We start from the raw sequence: 19260 nt of genomic DNA, 5'->3' as shown, positions 1-19260 counted from the left end.
GGAAATCTTTACTACATCTGTAATAAATATGGCATAAATGCCTGCACATGCATACAGACAATTTTACTGCAAATCAATTGAAGTCTTTCATTACTAAGGCTCAGAAACAGAGTGCTTGCAGATTATAGAAATAATTGAACTCCTCTATCCACATATTAACAAAGATTAATCCTTACTTTCCACAAAACACAAAAAAGTGCTGTTAGAAAATTGCATGACATGTAGATAAAAACAAGCTCACCGTTGGGAGTATATTTTGTGCATTTGAAGTAGTAAATTTCCAATCAATTATCAACCAACCAAGAGACTAGTGCAATATTATTATTTACTATTTAGTTTTTGACAAAGCAGTCAATGGAGCTGGAACTTAGCAGTTTAACAAACCTTTGGAACAAGAAATTATTAAGGTTTCCTAAAATACATATCAACAAGTTAAAACAGAGAACTCATTCTGCAAATCCCTATTCCCCTGGCGCACAAAGTAACAGATGCTTTAATCCTCTCCCAGCTCTTCCTACATAAATCATAGTTTTATGCTTTTCCTTCCCTCTATATGTGAAAAATGATCATTTCCCATTAGAAACATTGTGTTGGTTTCATGAGTTGTATTAGTATTCCAGTATTCCTATTTTTTTCCCTCTGCAGTTTCATGATTGTTTTCCCTGTGCTTTAATGGTGTTAAATTTCTATTTTCTGGAGATGTTTGAGAAAAATAGAGAGATTTACCTTTAAATTTCCATCTTCTCTAAAATCAAAGTAGTCTCTAGCAAGATCTAGAACCACAGGGTCTAACTCCACAACCTGCAATTTTATATTAGTCAGTTTACCATTTAATCAAATCTATAATGATAGACCATCTTAACATCAACTTACCTCAATCTCAAGGAAAGGCGTGTGCCTGTGCAGAAACATGGGAAGTGATCCTGCTCCAAGACCAATAACAACAGTTTTTACCTGGAAAATCAATAATTTTCAAATTTAATTTGCCAGTCAATCTGTCAACTCACCTGCATAAAAGACTACTCTAATCTTTTTATTTATTTATTTTTTAATAAAACAATTCTGAGAATCCCAACCAAAATCAGTAGACAATCTATGCACAGTTCAGGATATTATCCTCATGACCCAAATTTGGTGCTACTGAAAGAGCAGACAAAGTGCACTTGTATATCAAGAAGTTTAAACAGGAAATCACTAAGAGGTCCAAGACAATGAAACAAGATCAGAGGAGCATGTTGTAACCCCCAAGCTCTTGAATAATAGAGCTTCTTAATTTATTTACCTATAAATAAGATATTGCTTATTAATACTACCCATGATACAATCCCATAATTAACTGAAATAATATTCTGCATAGCTTAAATGTCCACAAGGAGAAAATAAAAACACAATTAACTGGATGTAAAGGAGCAAGGCCATCTCGTGTAAAATCATTTAAAATGGACATTGCAGAGATTTCATCTAACAGTGACTCAAAGAGCCATAGGCATTTCTGTGTGGCTTACAACTAGACACAGAGGGAAGCTCTAGCAAAGCTCAGGATTCCCTCATTCATGAGAATAAAGAGAGCAGAAAATGGAAGGACAGGATGTAGCATAGATGAGAGAAGCTGTCCTTTTATAAAGGGCCCAAATCAAAATTTTCACTCTTACCATGCCTCCTTTTGATGCTGCACTGCTCAAATATGAAGAAATCAACGTAAGTCCAGAAATGATTCCAGTATGATAAGGACTAGCCAAGTAACTGTGATCAACTTTCAAATCATTTCTTGATCCTGTGGTAAGCCAACATATATAACACTATTTAGAAAAAGAAAGAAAGATCTGATGGGGCTTAAGAAAAAGGAAGAACATATGACAAATATATAACATGATCCTAAAGAGACAGGTTTCTTAAGCCCTGCTAGATATTGGAGGGAGGAGATGACAGCACTCCATATCCAGCAGCAACAAAGGACTTTTGGTACAATGAACAATAAAGAGAACTCATTGGTTGAACTTAATTCCTTAAATCACATAAAAATATGGCAGGACAGAGAAACATTACCATCAGAACTTGTCTTACTTCCCTTCTTTCTGGATTTAGATCTTAGGTTTTTCTTCTGATCCTTGTCAGTTATATTTTTCTGTGATCCTTCACTTGTTAGCACAGCCTCAGATTGCACCAAACTCTCAGTTCTTTGAAAAGTGAGGCGACGGAACATCACATTATCTGATTGAAACAGACAGCTGATATTCTCATCAGTTTGTTCATATATAACGTCATCGACAGTTATTGGACCAGTCAAGGACGATGTGATCTACACATAAAGATGAGAAAGGAGCACTGTGTAAAGCTTCAGTGAAACTACAAGTCTCTATCCCATTGAAAATCCTACTTTATATTGATGTTCATAGAAAGAATAGAGGTTATAATGTGATATATAAGAAAGTATGGGGAACACATTACATTTAATTTTCTCTTAAAAAGCTGACAAAGTGGCTTTTCAAGTGTAACAAAATGTAAACTTTTTTTTTAGAAAATGAACATTATTTACAAAAAAGTCCAATAAGCAAACTTGGACATTCAATTTGAAAGCAGGAAGGAATGCGCTGCTGGCTCTGTATTTAGAAGTGACCAATATTTTCTGGAGTCATATAAAAATAAATAAAATATATAGAGTAATATAATAAGATGTATATTAGCCACTAAAAGAGTTTCCTGAACCTCGTGCACAATCTTCCTCTTCTTGATTCCATCACTTGCTGCCATAAACCTGTCAAAAAGTTACTCATAAACATTAGCAAGCCATCTGTCTATCATCTCCAAAGAAAGATCCATTCACAGCTTTTATACACAAATACAATTCATAGTAAACCTAATATATGGACTACTGAACTTGTTAAATTTTACTTTGTTACGATAGACACCAAGGTTTTGACAAAATAGAGGTTTAACACAGAAAATTAGAGGCTAGTATTTACTGACCAGAACTGAAAAATGATGGAAAACAGATGTTTCTGAGTTCTGAAATAACAAATCTGTGTTATATCTTCATTAGCTAGCTGATACATCTATATATACATGAGAAAATAGACAAGTTTCCTGAAATTCTGCACTATTTACTGCTGCCTAACATTTCTGCTACCTAACATTTCTGCTGCCTAACTTTGCTGCTGTTAACTTTACTGCCTAACTTTGCTACTGTTTATTTTACTGCTGCCTAACACATAATAATTATAATAATCTCAACAATCAGAAATATACTACACATTTTGCTGCTGCATTGACAGGTTTAGCATAGATGCAATGTCATACAACTGTGGTATATCTGCCAAATGGAAAGGTAGACAAAATATCCATGCCGATGAGACAAGGTGGCATCTCGGAAGACATTCTAACATCCCAAAGCCTCCTAAACAATGGACTGAAGCTGTGCACACTACATGCAAGAAAACTCATTTTCCTTTTCCAATACTATCCTATCTCTCTCAGTTATATAATCGCTCATTGAGGAGCACTTTCTTCAAATTTTTGAAGGATTATTGGCAGTGGCTGGACGAAAATAGTTGAGGATGAGGATAGTGATAAGAGTGCATTTGGGGAGCGGAGGATGGTAATAATAGGGTATATGTTTAATGTTTGTCCATAAAACGAATGCCAGAGCCATTTCATAGATGATTCAAGAGATTGGCTTCTCAAACTGAATGGATCTTTGGGTTTATCATTACATGAGATAATTAGCAAATTGAAAACATAGGAGAGGGGAAAAAGAAAAGTAACAGTCAACACAAAAATTGCTGAAAAGAAAGTTTATGGAAGGACAACATACGGAATTTGGGACGCATCTTGACACTCACTAGGTGCCAATTGCTTCACTAGCGGAGATAGATCACTCTGAAGATTTAAGTGAAATAAACATCAGTTTATGCATTGAAAGCACCACATGCATAAGGGTCCATTAGAACAAAGCTAAACATTACCTGGATATCATCCATACTAGCATTCAAATGGCTGGAATCTAGTAAAATCTAAAGAAACGGGAATTTGTTGCATTATAGATGTCAATATAAAATATGCAAAACAAAAAAGTATTGGCTATGTTTTCAACCCAAAAAAAAAAAAATTTGCAAAAAGATTACCATGATTAGACGTGCAGCCTTTGAGTTTTCCACAATAATCCATTGACCTTCTTCTGTAGAGAACAGCCATTCATGAGCTCGTGTCTGAAAACTCAACTTTAGTTAGAATATTTCCCATGAAAATGAGGAAGTGATATCACAAGATAATAAAATACTAGAATTTATGGTTCAAGCAGTGTAGGCAAATAATCAACCATTATAGGAAATCTTTACTACATCTGTAATAAATATGGCATAAATGCCTGCACATGCATACAGACAATTTTACTGCTAATCAAGCTGTTATTGAAGTCTTTCATTCAAAGTTCATTGTCATCTAGAAAGACAAAGATAGTAGGGAAACACTAAGGCTCAGAATCAGAGTGATGTAGATAAAAACAAGCTCACCATTGGGAGTATATTTTGTGCATTTGAAGTAGTAAATTTCCAATCAATTATCAACCAACCAAGAGACTAGTGCAATATTATTATTTACTATTTAGTTTTTGACAAAGCAGTCAATGGAGCTGGAACTTAGCAGTTTAACAAACCTTTGGAACAAGAAACACCCCACAGTGATATGAGAACGGTCCAAACTCTTCCCGGGCATCAAGAAGTGCAGCTTTATATGAGAAGCTGGAAATCCCAGGTTCGCCTAAAGTTAGCTGCAGCCGTTGACCTGGACGGCGCTCTGTCAAGTTCCCTTTAGCTCCTAACTTCAACTCTTCAAGTGAGTAGATTATATCCAGGCTATTGGAATATTCTTCACGAAGTCTATTTTCAACTTCAAGTGCCTGCCGGAGTCCATCAGCCTATAGTGCAAGGAGCATATAAGACCAAGCTTGATATGAAAAGAGCCAAATATATAACAAACTTTACAATAAGTTAGTCAACAAAATAAACAAAAGAAGGGGAAAGGGAAATTGGATCTTAGAGTCTTGTGTCAACACAAGGTGATTGGAGAAATCAATGAAGGATGGAGACAGTATGCATATTCATCTACCATCAATAGGCATAGTGGAAATATAAGAAGAAACTAGTCAAGTGGTTTTACCTGATTTCCAGGAGAATGAATAGATGACTGATCAAAAGATGAGAATATTTGGCTCAACATAGAGGAATCATCTTTTTCAACCATTACCATGAAGGTCTGCAGGCTAGATTTGTCAGATTGTTTCTGCGCAATAGCATGAACACTCATTTTCCATCCATAGCGGAACTTCACAAAAAGCACTCCTGAGAAAAGGAGATGAAGTAAGCACTAAATAGTGAAATGAAAACCATGTTCTATTAATATTAGGCAATAAGATGAGATAGGGGGGGGGGGGGGGGGAGACAATGGCACTCGGCATTCATACCTAATACATGAGCTTCTGCCAAGGTGACAAAAAAACTTCCCCCAGCTTTTAGCACTCTTTTCACCTGGTGGTTTCCAAAGACAAAATGCAAGGAGTTTGACTTCAGAAGATATACTTTAATTGGGAGGTATACTTCTGGAGTACATGCATAAAATTGAAATCATAAATTGATAAATTACACTCTCAAGTGTGAGTCCAGAATACCTCTGCTAAATATTGATTTCCTAGCTTAGGACGAGCTTTGGCTCCATTAAAGCATCCAATCCACCTTTGTCCAGAATAACATCAAAGCTCTCACTTGTAAACTGAGAAGTAACAACTGTTAGAGCACAGAGAGCTAGTAATCCTCACAGCTAATGAATTTTTCTGTTGCACTGACTGCAAGGAGAAGTCCTTGAGACAGGGCAAATATTATACATTCTCAGAGACACCAAAAACACCAAAATCTAAACAAAGTCTAAAAAGCTTCTACACGTAGGCTTTTGTTAATCTCACTGAGCACAGCAGAGAATCTGTTTTGCCTCAAAAAATAAAATAAAATAAATCTATCTCCCATGAGTGCGCAGTTTGCAACCAACAAGTGATAGTGGTGATAAAACATGAGAGGATTAGCAAACACGTCAACAAGGCTACTGTCTTTGTTCATATGAAAAACTGCAGCTTAAAGAAAAAATTCACATAACATTATGCTCACATTCATAACATTAAAGTATGATATGGTTTAACACAGATGTTTGACACAATGACACTCAACAATAAGCTGCTCTCTTATTAAAGTTAGGGTTTAAAATTTTAACTATTGTGAAACAACCAAGGGAAAGGCTTACTTAGCTTCTTTATGAGTATCAATTTCAAAGTCAAATGCTAATGCTATTAGAAGTGTTGTCTTCGGATTTATTGATGATGGAGGATGTAGAGAATATAACTTCTCCAAATATAATATCCATTTAATCACATTCAGTAACAACATCATGTTCAGTCTATATACATAACACTGAAAGAAATCCCTTCCATGTAAATAACACTGGAATTATTGTAAGCAAAGGATAATTATTCTTACAGTTTCAAGAAACTTCAAACAATCTTACCTGCATATCAGTGATGTCCATGACGCGCCACTTCATTTCAGGCCGGTTCCGGACATTCCTCCTCAACATATCAGATATAACGACCTTAGAGAAGTCAATGTTGGTGATATTCCGGTATCCGGCATCGTAAAGGTGTTCGGAGAGCTTGGAGTTCCCGCAACCGGGACAAGAATCTGAGCCTCTCCGGATAAATGGGAGGAGAGGTTCCTGAAGCTGTCCACTCGGCATACCATTCGAAGGCATCATCGCTGTTGGAAAACATTTAAACATGAAAGGCATTAGGTGGTGTGCCATTTTTGGACTGCATTTATTTTCCATTCCCTAATTTTTGTGGCCACCTTTTACCTTGTCTGCACATCCATTCAAACAAACCAGTACATGTCCATCTCTCTGCACTCCAGCTGCTATTCTTCCGCACGATTTGTGCTCCTTCATGCACGTTTTGTGGCTGGCATACAAAGGGTGGTTGTATTAATCAGTATATAATCAGCCCTTGCATGCAGATTGAATTGATACAATTACCAACCTTCTTCCTCCTTCGTAATACTCTGAGCAATGAATGATTCGTACTAGTCTGAGTAGTACGTGCTAGGTTCTGTGTTTGCCGTCCGAGAGCATTCGATTCCCTGGTCGATAAATGCTTTTAAGGCAGTGTCTCTGCTGACACGTCACAACACCATATTCTTATTCTTACATTTCTTTAAAGTCCAGCCTATAGTAATAGCAAAGCTTGCGACATTGTTACCATTACCAGTATTTCAAAATAAAAAATACAACAGTTAAAAGCATTTATCGTTCGTAACAATGGCATCCTCAACCAAGGCAGTCGATGGAACGCTATTGAGCCCCTCACTGGCGGATGAACTATCGCCGATGGGCCGCGAAAGTGAGCATGTTTCTTGAGTCACAAGACCTGGACTACGTGATCATCGAAGATCCTGCAAAAACCAGGTAATTCTGAACCAACTACTGAGCGATCTGCAGAGCCCGAAACGCAGGTTGCTGACCAGGACGAAACTCCTGCACCAAAAACTCCTTCAACCAATACCATCTCAATATCCCCTGAAGCACGCTCAAATACGAAAAGGACAATAAGACTGCAAGAGCTGCAATACTACATCGAGATGACAATGCCTTGTTTGACATATTTTCGAAACATAAGTCTGCCAAAATGATTTGGGACTTATTGCATCAAAAATATGGGAGTGATGATGCGGGCAGGAGGAAATACGCAGTCGGGCGGTGGCTGAATTTCAGAATTATCGACTCCAGGTCAATCGTGGAACAGGTACATGAATATGAAAACCTGGTAGCTGACATGCTGTCTGAAGGGTCTGAGGTGAATGACACTTTTCTTTCTGATTCCTTAATTGAAAAATTACCCGAGTCTTGGTCCGACTTCAAGTACAAAATGAAGCACGAGAGGAAAAACGTCACTCTACAACAGTTGGTGAACAGCTTGAATATCGAAGAGGAAAATCGCGTCATGCTCCGGTCTGCCATGATTCCGGGTAATGTAAAGCTAATGTAGTAGAAACAACTGTTAATTTTGACAGGGCAAAATCTGGCAGCCATAATAAAAGCAATAACAAAAGGGCAAATCCAACCATAACAATAACAATAACCATCCTAAGAATGGCAAGATTCAGAAGAAAGGGAAAAGCGGGGAATGCTTTGTTTGCGGGAAAAGAGGTCACCGCGCAGCCCAGTGCTATTTTCGCAAAGGGATGGTCAATCAAAACTCAGGCAACGAAGCAGGCAACGGAGGGCCCAAGAGTCAAGCGAACCTATTAGAAGACTCGGAGAATGCTGAGGTGATTGCGGCCGTGATAACTGAGGCCAACATGGTTGGACATCCAGACGAGTGGGTGGTGGACACGGGGGCATCACGTCACTTTTGCAACGACAAAACTATGTTCAAAGTGTTCAAGCCTATCACTGAAGGAGAACAAGTTTTCATGGGAAATTCTAGCGTTTCCGAGGTAAGTGGTAAAGGAAAAATAGAACTCATGTTATTTTCTGGGAAGAAATTAATGTTACGTGATGTGCTGTATGTCCCTTCCTCCGTAGAAACTTAATCTCTGGAGCCTTGCTGAACAAGGCTGGGATTAAGTTAGTTTTTGAGTCTAACCGCTTGGTGATGACTCTTGTGTGGGCAATATCTGGGGAAGGGATATCTGCGGGGAGGATTGTTTGTGTTAGATGTGTCTGTAAGTAAAATCCCCCTGCCGTCGAAGGTCCTCCTTTGACAATTTATGATTTTGTTCCAAATTGGCATGGCCCAGACAATAATAATAATAATAATGCCCTTTCTGCTGTTTCAGTTAATGTATGGCATGGTAGATTAGGACATGTTGGCTTAAATTGCATGAGTAGATTGAAAAGTATGAATTTATTGCCAAACCTGTCTAGTGAATCATATGCTCAATGTGAAACATGTGCTGAAGCTAAATATGCCAGAAATCATTCTCCTCTGTAAAGCATCATACATCAACTATGCTAGAGCTTATACATTCTGATTTGGCTGATTTTAAAAGCACTGAAAGTAGAGGTGGTAAAACGCTATTACATTTCATTTATTGATGATTTCACTCGCTTTACAAAAATCTACCTATTGAGAACGAAAGACGAAGCCGAACAAAAATTTGTGGTTTTTAAATCAGAAGTTGAAAATCAGTTAGACAAAAAAATCAAACGGCTTCGATCTGACAGGGGAGGAGAATATGAAACAACTCTCTTAAACGTTTATGTGAGTCCTCTGGCATTATTCATGAGGTAACTGCACCTTATACTCCACAGCAAAATGGCATAGCTGAAAGGAAAAATCGCACACTCAAAGAAATGATTAATGCAATGTTGATCAGTGCAGGTGCTCCTGACTCCCTATGGGGAGAAGCTGTGTTAACAGCAAACTTCATTCTGAACAGAGTACCCACAAAGGGTTTGATAAAACCCCGTATGAGTTATGGAAAGGGCATGCCCCAAATCTCAAATATTTCAAAGTGTGGGGGTGTTTGGCTAAGGTGGGACTGCCGTCCTTTAAAAGGCCCAACTTAGGGCCTAAAACCTTAGATGCCATCTTTGTTGGCTATGCAGAAAATAGCGCTGCGTATAGATTTATGTGCTTGGAAAATCGTGCGATTTGTGAATCTAGAGATGCTATCTTCTTTGAGCACATCTTTCCTCTAAAGAATACTCACAATGTACATAACGAGAACATTCTAAGGGATGAAAATGTTATACCACCTATGTCTAGTTTTGCAGATGAGTCTGATGAGCCTAGAAGAAGCAAACGTTCTAGAATTGAGAAGAATTTTGGTCCTGAACTTCATAACCTTTCTGACTGAGTTAAAAGACATAAATGAGTTGGGGGACCAATTCATCTGTCAGTTAGTGTTAGAAGAAGAACCAAAAACTTTGAAGATGCTATGCGCTCAGTTGACTCCACATTGTGGAAAGAAGCAATCCAGAGTGAACTAGACTCCATACAGTCTAATCACACTTGGGAATTGGTAGACCTACCTAAAGGTTGTAAGCCAATCGGATGTAAGTGGATATTCAAAAGAAAGTTAAGACCAGATGGGTCTATAGAAAGATTCAAAGCCAGGCTAGTAGCCAAAGGTTACACCCAGAGATTTGGTGAAGATTATTTTTTATACATATTCGCCTGTAACAAAAATTTCAACTATTCGTGTTTTGTTTGCCCTGGCATCCTTACACAGGTTGATAGTTCATCAAATGGATGTGAAAACAGCGTTCCTTAATGGTGATCTAGAAGAAGAAATCTACATGGAACAACCTCATGGGTGTGCAACTCCTGGTCAAGAAAGAAAGGTATGTAGACTCAAGAAATCTTGTATGGTTTAAAACAAGCACCAAAACAGTGGTATGAAAAGTTTCATAAAACTTTGATAGGCCTAGGTTACACAACTAACCGGTCAGATGCTTGTTGTATACCAAAGAGGTTGAGTCCAATACTGTCATTATATGCCTTTATGTAGATGACATGCTGATTTCAGCTCACACATAGAAGCTATTAATGAGACCAAGAGAATTTTGTGTACTAAGTTTGACATGAAGGATCTGGGGAAGCCGATGTCATACTTGGGGTAAAGGTTCACAAAACCAACAAAGGCTATCTTTTGTCACAAAGCCACTATACAGAGAAATTGTTAAAGAAATTTGATAGTTTTGATGTAACACCGGCTAAAACCCCATATGATCCAAGTGTCAAATTATCAAAGTACATGGGAAATAGTGTGTCTCAAGAAGAATATGCAAAAATAATTGGGAGCCTAATGTTTTTAATGAACTATACTAGGCCCGATATTGCATTTGCAGTAAACAAACTTAGTCGGTTTACTCACAACCCAAGTGGTTCACACTGGAATGCTCTCAATCGAGTGCTACGGTATTTGAGAGGTACCATAGACTGGGTACTTGACTATACAGGTTTTCCAGCCGTGATGGAAGGGTATTGTGATGCAAACTGGGTCAATGACAGTGAAGATGTATGCTCAACAAGTGGATATGTGTTCACTATATGCGGGGCAGCTATATCGTGGAAATCAACTAAACAGTCGTGTATAGCTAGGTCGACTATGGAAGCAGAGTTCATAGCTCTTGACCTAGCTAGCCAAGAAGCCGAGTGGCTAAGAATCTATTGGCAGACGTGCCGTTGTGGGGGAATCCACACCCTCTGTGCCTATACATTGTGACTCCCAAACTGCAATTTGTGTTGCAAAAACAGTGTCTACAATGGGAAGAGAAGACACATAAGAGTTACATGAATCTGTGAGGCAGTTAATTCTAAATGGGGTTATCACAATGGAGTTTGTGAAATCTGAGAGGAATATTGCAGATCCTCTCACGAAAGGCTAAATCGAAAGCCATCCTTGAAACATCAAGGGAAGGGGGGGGGGGGGGGGGGGGGGGGGGGGGGGGGGGGGGGGGGGGGGGGGGGGGGGGGGGGGGGGGGGGGGGGGGGGGGGGGGGGGGGGGGGGGGGGGGGGGGGGGGGGGGGGGGGGGGGGGGGGGGGGGGGTGGAGACAATGGCACTCTGCATTCATACCTAATACATGAGCTTCTGCCAAGGTGACAAAAAAACTTCCCCCCAGCTTTTAGCACTCTTTTCACCTGGTGGTTTCCAAAGACAAAATGCCAGGAGTTTGACTTCAGAAGATATACTTTAATTGGGAGGTATACTTCTGGAGTACATGCATAAAATTGACATCATAAATTGATAAATTACACTCTCAAGTGTGAGTCCAGAATACCTCTGCTAAATATTGATTTCCTAGCTTAGGACCGAGCTTTGGCTCCATTAAAGCATCCAATCCACCTTTGTCCAGAATAACATCAAAGCTCTCACTTGTAAACTGAGAAGTAACAACTGTTAGAGCACAGAGAGCTAGTACATCCTCACAGCTAATGATATTTTCTGTTGCACTGACTGCAAGGAGAAGTCCTTGAGACAGGGCAAATATGAAATATTACATTCTCAGAGACACCAAAAACACCAAAGGATCTCATAACAACCTAAAGTCTAAAAAAGCTTCTACACGTAGGCTTTTGTTAGTCTCACTGAGTCACAGCAGAGAATCTGTTTGCCTCAAAAAAATAAAATAAAATAAATCTATCTCCCATGAGTGCGCAGTTTGCAACCAACAAGTGATAGTGGTGATAAAACATGAGAGGATTAGCAAACACCGTCAACAAGGCTACTGTCTTTGTTCATATGAAAAACTGCAGCTTAAAAGAAAAAATTCACATAACATTATGCTCACATTCATAACATTAAAGTATGATATGGTTTAACACAGATGTTTGACACAATGACACTCAACAATAAGCTGCTCTCTTATTAAAGTTAGGGTTTAAAATTTTAACTATTGTGAAACAACCAAGGGAAAGGCTTACTTAGCTTCTTTATGAGTATCAATTTCAAAGTCAAATGCTAATGCTATTAGAAGTGTTGTCTTCGGATTTATTGATGATGGAGGATGTAGAGAATATAACTTCTCCAAATATAATATCCATTTAATCACATTCAGTAACAACATCATGTTCAGTCTATATACATAACACTGAAAGAAATCCCCTTCCATGTAAATAACACTGGAATTATTGTAAGCAAAGGATAATTATTCTTACAGTTTCAAGAAACTTCAAACAATCTTACCTGCATATCAGTGATGTCCATGACGCGCCACTTCATTTCAGGCCGGTTCCGGACATTCCTCCTCAACATATCAGATATAACGACCTTAGAGAAGTCAATGTTGGTGATATTCCGGTATCCGGCATCGTAAAGGTGTTCGGAGAGCTTGGAGTTCCCGCAACCGGGGACAAGAATCTGAGCCTCTCCGGATAAATGGGGGAGGAGAGGTTCCTGAAGCTGTGGCCACTCGGCATACCATTCGAAGGCATCATCGCTGTTGGAAAACATTTAAACATGAAAGGCATTAGGTGGTGTGCCATTTTTGGACTGCATTTATTTTCCATTCCCTAATTTTGTGGGCCACCTTTTACCTTGTCTGCACATCCATTCAAACAAACCAGTACATGTCCATCTCTCTGCACTCCAGCTGCTATTCTTCCGCACGATTTGTGCTCCTTCATGCACGTTTTGTGGCTGGCATACAAAGGGTGGTTGTATTAATCAGTATATAATCAGCCCTTGCATGCAGATTGAATTGATACAATTACCAACCTTCTTCCTCCTTCGTAATACTCTGAGCAATGAATGATTCGTACTAGTCTGAGTAGTACGTGCTAGGTTCTGTGTTTGCCGTCCGAGAGCATTCGATTCCCTGGTCGATAAATGCTTTTAAGGCAGTGTCTCTGCTGACACGTCACAGAACACCATATTCTTATTCCTTACATTTCTTTAAAGTCCAGCCTATAGTAATAGCAAAGCTTGCGACATTGTTACCATTACCAGTATTTCAAAATAAAAAATACAACAGTTAAAAGCATTTATCGTTCGTAACAATGGCATCCTCAACCAAGGCAGTCGATGTGAACGCTATTGAGCCCCTCACTGGCGGGATGAACTATCGCCGATGGGCCGCGAAAGTGAGCATGTTTCTTGAGTCACAAGACCTGGACTACGTGATCATCGAAGATCCTGCAAAATACCAGGTAATTTCTGAACCAACTACTGAGCGATCTGCAGAGCCCGAAACGCAGGTTGCTGACCAGGACGAAACTCCTGCACCAAAAACTCCTTCAACCAATACCATCTCAATATCCCCTGAAGCACGCTCAAAATACGAAAAGGACAATAAGACTGCAAGAGCTGCAATACTACATCGAATGACCAATGCCTTGTTTGACATATTTTCGAAACATAAGTCTGCCAAAATGATTTGGGACTTATTGCATCAAAAATATGGGAGTGATGATGCGGGCAGGAGGAAATACGCAGTCGGTCGGTGGCTGAATTTCAGAATTATCGACTCCAGGTCAATCGTGGAACAGGTAAATGAATATGAAAACCTGGTAGCTGACATGCTGTCTGAAGGGTCTGAGGTGAATGACACTTTTCTTTCTGATTCCTTAATTGAAAAATTACCCGAGTCTTGGTCCGACTTCAAGTACAAAATGAAGCACGAGAGGAAAAACGTCACTCTACAACAGTTGGTGAACAGCTTGAATATCGAAGAGGAAAATCGCGTCATGCTCCGGTCTGCCATGATTCCGGGTAATGTAAAAGCTAATGTAGTAGAAACAACTGTTAATTTTGACAGGGCAAAATCTGGCAGCCATAATAAAAGCAATAACAAAAAGGGCAAATCCAACCATAACAATAACAATAACCATCCTAAGAATGGCAAGATTCAGAAGAAAGGGAAAAGCGGGGAATGCTTTGTTTGCGGGAAAAGAGGTCACCGCGCAGCCCAGTGCTATTTTCGCAAAGGGATGGTCAATCAAAACTCAGGCAACGAAGCAGGCAACGGAGGGCCCAAGAGTCAAGCGAACCTATTAGAAGACTCGGAGAATGCTGAGGTGATTGCAGTCGTGATAACTGAGGCCAACATGGTTGGACATCCAGACGAGTGGGTGGTGGACACGGGGGCATCACGTCACTTTTGCAACGACAAAACTATGTTCAAAGTGTTCAAGCCTATCACTGAAGGAGAACAAGTTTTCATGGGAAATTCTAGCGTTTCCGAGGTAAGTGGTAAAGGAAAAATAGAACTCATGTTATTTTCTGGGAAGAAATTAATGTTACGTGATGTGCTGTATGTCCCTTCCCTCCGTAGAAACTTAATCTCTGGAGCCTTGCTGAACAAGGCTGGGATTAAGTTAGTTTTTGAGTCTAACCGCTTGGTGATGACTCTGTGTGGGCAATATCTGGGGAAGGGATATCTGCGGGGAGGATTGTTTGTGTTAGATGTGTCTGTAAGTAAAAATCCCCCTGCCGTCGAAGGTCCTCCTTTGACAATTTATGATTTTGTTCCAAATTGGCATGGCCCAGACAATAATAATAATAATAATGCTTCCTCTTCTGCTGTTTCAGTTAATGTATGGCATGGTAGATTAGGACATGTTGGCTTAAATTGCATGAGTAGATTGAAAAGTATGAATTTATTGCCAAACCTGTCTAGTGAATCATATGCTCAATGTGAAACATGTGCTGAAGCTAAATATGCTAGAAAATCATTCTCCTCTGTAAAGCATCATACATCAACTATGCTAGAGCTTATACATTCTGATTTGGCTGATTTTAAAAGCACTGAAAGTAGAGGTGGTAAACGCTATTACATTTCATTTATTGATGATTTCACTCGCTTTACAAAAATCTACCTATTGAGAACGAAAGACGAAGCCGAACAAAAATTTGTGGTTTTTAAATCAGAAGTTGAAAATCAGTTAGACAAAAAAATCAAACGGCTTCGATCTGACAGGGGAGGAGAATATGAAACAAACTCTCTTAAACGTTTATGTGAGTCCTCTGGCATTATTCATGAGGTAACTGCACCTTATACTCCACAGCAAAATGGCATAGCTGAAAGGAAAAATCGCACACTCAAAGAAATGATTAATGCAATGTTGATCAGTGCAGGTGCTCCTGACTCCCTATGGGGAGAAGCTGTGTTAACAGCAAACTTCATTCTGAACAGAGTACCCCACAAAGGGTTTGATAAAACCCCGTATGAGTTATGGAAAGGGCATGCCCCAAATCTCAAATATTTCAAAGTGTGGGGGTGTTTGGCTAAGGTGGGACTGCCGTCCTTTAAAAGGCCCAACTTAGGGCCTAAAACCTTAGATGCCATCTTTGTTGGCTATGCAGAAAATAGCGCTGCGTATAGATTTATGTGCTTGGAAAATCGTGCGATTTGTGAATCTAGAGATGCTATCTTCTTTGAGCACATCTTTCCTCTAAAGAATACTCACAATGTACATAACGAGAACATTCTAAGGGATGAAAATGTTATACCACCTATGTCTAGTTTTGCAGATGAGTCTGATGAGCCTAGAAGAAGCAAACGTTCTAGAATTGAGAAGAATTTTGGTCCTAACTTCATAACCTTTCTGACTGAGTTAAAAGACATAAATGAGTTGGGGGACCAATTCATCTGTCAGTTAGTGTTAGAAGAAGAACCAAAAACTTTTGAAGATGCTATGCGCTCAGTTGACTCCACATTGTGGAAAGAAGCAATCCAGAGTGAACTAGACTCCATACAGTCTAATCACACTTGGGAATTGGTAGACCTACCTAAAGGTTGTAAGCCAATCGGATGTAAGTGGATATTCAAAAGAAAGTTAAGACCAGATGGGTCTATAGAAAGATTCAAAGCCAGGCTAGTAGCCAAAGGTTACACCCAGAGATTTGGTGAAGATTATTTTTATACATATTCGCCTGTAACAAAAATTTCAACTATTCGTGTTTTGTTTGCCCTGGCATCCTTACACAGGTTGATAGTTCATCAAATGGATGTGAAAACAGCGTTCCTTAATGGTGATCTAGAAGAAGAAATCTACATGGAACAACCTCATGGGTGTGCAACTCCTGGTCAAGAAAGAAAGGTATGTAGACTCAAGAAATCTTTGTATGGTTTAAAACAAGCACCAAAACAGTGGTATGAAAAGTTTCATAAAACTTTGATAGGCCTAGGTTACACAACTAACCGGTCAGATGCTTGTTTGTATACCAAAGAGGTTGAGTCCAATACTGTCATTATATGCCTTTATGTAGATGACATGCTGATTTTCAGCTCACACATAGAAGCTATTAATGAGACCAAGAGAATTTTGTGTACTAAGTTTGACATGAAGGATCTGGGGGAAGCCGATGTCATACTTGGGGTAAAGGTTCACAAAACCAACAAAGGCTATCTTTTGTCACAAAGCCACTATACAGAGAAATTGTTAAAGAAATTTGATAGTTTTGATGTAACACCGGCTAAAACCCCATATGATCCAAGTGTCAAATTATCAAAGTACATGGGAAATAGTGTGTCTCAAGAAGAATATGCAAAAATAATTGGGAGCCGAATGTTTTTAATGAACTATACTAGGCCCGATATTGCATTTGCAGTAAACAAACTTAGTCGGTTTACTCACAACCCAAGTGGTTCACACTGGAATGCTCTCAATCGAGTGCTACGGTATTTGAGAGGTACCATAGACTGGGTACTTGACTATACAGGTTTTCCAGCCGTGATGGAAGGGTATTGTGATGCAAACTGGGTCAATGACAGTGAAGATGTATGCTCAACAAGTGGATATGTGTTCACTATATGCGGGGCAGCTATATCGTGGAAATCAACTAAACAGTCGTGTATAGCTAGGTCGACTATGGAAGCAGAGTTCATAGCTCTTGACCTAGCTAGCCAAGAAGCCGAGTGGCTAAGAAATCTATTGGCAGACGTGCCGTTGTGGGGGAATCCCACACCCTCTGTGCCTATACATTGTGACTCCCAAACTGCAATTTGTGTTGCAAAAAACAGTGTCTACAATGGGAAGAGAAGACACATAAGAGTTAGACATGAATCTGTGAGGCAGTTAATTCTAAATGGGGTTATCACAATGGAGTTTGTGAAATCTGAGAGGAATATTGCAGATCCTCTCACGAAAGGGCTAAATCGAAAAGCCATCCTTGAAACATCAAGGGAAATGGGTTTAAAAACCCATGAGGTAAGGAATTCATGATGGGTCCCACTCCGGTGGTCAAACGAAGTCATGGAAAGACTTACACCAAAAGTTGTGGATATGAGTAATCATAACTTACTCTGTAGCCTTCTATGGGCGGTCTATATTGAGATAGACTTGACAGAGCTGAAAGTCTAAGTGATATTAGACTTAACAGGGATTTCTTATAGTCAAAGAGTTTGACTGCCAAGAACCGTTAAAGATAATAGAGTTGATGTGAATGCTTGAGTTCAAAATTTGTCTGACCTGCGAGTTCAAGAGGCTTCTCACTCACAGGGAAGAAATTACTCAGCGTTACACATGTCAGTTCAAGCTACATGCACTGATATCAAATCAGCTCTTATGTTTTGCTCAGATTATTCTTGGTTTCGCCTTTCCTCTTCAAATGTGTGGGGGATTGTTGGAAAACATTTAAACATGAAAGGCATTAGGTGGTGTGCCATTTTTGGACTGCATTTATTTTCCATTCCCTAATTTTGTGGGCCACCTTTTACCTTGTCTGCACATCCATTCAAACAAACCAGTACGTGTCCATCTCTCTGCACTCCAGCTGCTATTCTTCCGCACGATTTGTGCTCCTTCATGCACGTTTTGTGGCTGGCATACAAAGGGTGGTTGCATTAATCAGTATATAATCAGCCCTTGCATGCAGATTGAATTGATACAATTACCAACCTTCTTCCTCCTTCGTAATACTCTGAGCAATGAATGATTCGTACTAGTCTGAGTAGTACGTGCTAGGTTCTGTGTTTGCCGTCCGAGAGCATTCGATTCCCTGGTCGATAAATGCTTTTAAGGCAGTGTCTCTGCTGACACGTCACAGAACACCATATTCTTATTCCTTACATTTCTTTAAAGTCCAGCCTATAGTAATAGCAAAGCTTGCGACATTGTTACCATTACCAGTATTTCAAAATAAAAAATACAACAATCGCTACCTCTGATGGTGAAGAAACTGTCCCAGTTATCTTTAGAGGTGAAATCTCCCAAGGTTTTGAGTAATTCTTCTTGATTGTTCTTCTGGTCTTTCTTCCCCATTTCTTTCTCTCAGCTAGCTAGCTCTTTGACCTTTGTATTATGACTTATGAGTTCGTTGTGTTTTTAGGGGCGAGGGTTTTGAAGGGTTTTAGAGGTCTAAAATCAAGAAAACCAGGTTGTTTAGGGTGCAAGGGTGAGAATGTATATTTTATTTTTGGATTAATAGTTAATATCAACTCAATCAATGCATGTTTTTCAAAAAAAAAAAAAAAAAAAAACTCAATCAATGCATTTTTTCCGTTACTTCCTCCCACTCAGAATTCAGAACTGTAACGGTTGCCCGCATGGGCACTAACGGTAGTGTGGAAGCAACCTAAGCAACCTCTGACTTCTTGTATGTGAGCAAAAGTCTAGCCTGATTTACATTCTCTTATATGCTTTGTCAGGCCGGGTCCTCAACTGCGAATTTGGAATTGCAACCGTTAATATAGTAATATGTTCCCTTTTAACTCTTACTAAAGATATATCAAAACGATAGCTAATAGTATTTTTAACAACAGTTTTTCTTTCGTTATC

General features: G+C 39.3%; 1 protein-coding gene across 1 annotated transcript; it reads right to left on the bottom strand.

The window, feature by feature from the left end:
* Positions 1-133: 133 nt before the first annotated feature.
* On the bottom strand, positions 134-18812 carry LOC116018608 (eEF1A lysine and N-terminal methyltransferase-like). The gene is made up of 15 exons (XM_031258634.1): positions 18645-18812; positions 16267-16270; positions 12728-12980; positions 11823-11924; positions 5459-5522; positions 5155-5336; positions 4652-4912; positions 4122-4205; positions 3963-4010; positions 3812-3876; positions 2707-2755; positions 2047-2299; positions 1653-1774; positions 874-954; positions 134-801 (listed from the first exon to the last, which is right to left on the bottom strand). Exons 1-15 carry the CDS (start codon positions 18742-18744, stop codon positions 679-681), a joined length of 1791 nt encoding a protein of 596 aa, XP_031114494.1. The 5' UTR covers positions 18745-18812; the 3' UTR covers positions 134-678.
* Between the last annotated feature and the right edge of the window lie 448 nt (positions 18813-19260).

This window comes from Ipomoea triloba, chromosome 1 (genome assembly GCF_003576645.1).
Source record: "Ipomoea triloba cultivar NCNSP0323 chromosome 1, ASM357664v1".
Taxonomy (NCBI): domain Eukaryota; kingdom Viridiplantae; phylum Streptophyta; class Magnoliopsida; order Solanales; family Convolvulaceae; genus Ipomoea; species Ipomoea triloba.
This window is presented reverse-complemented; position numbering and strand designations above follow the sequence as displayed.

Coding starts and splice junctions, on each gene's coding strand:
- LOC116018608 (XM_031258634.1), bottom strand. CDS start 18,744: ATGGGGAAGAAAGACCAGAAGAACAATCAAGAAGAATTACTCAAAACC. Junction 4,913..5,154: donor TTCATTCTCCTGGAAATCAG/GTAAAACCACTT, acceptor CTTGCACTATAG/GCTGATGGACTCCGGCAGGC. Junction 4,206..4,651: donor GGGTGTTTCTTGTTCCAAAG/GTTTGTTAAACT, acceptor TTGAGTTTTCAG/ACACGAGCTCATGAATGGCT.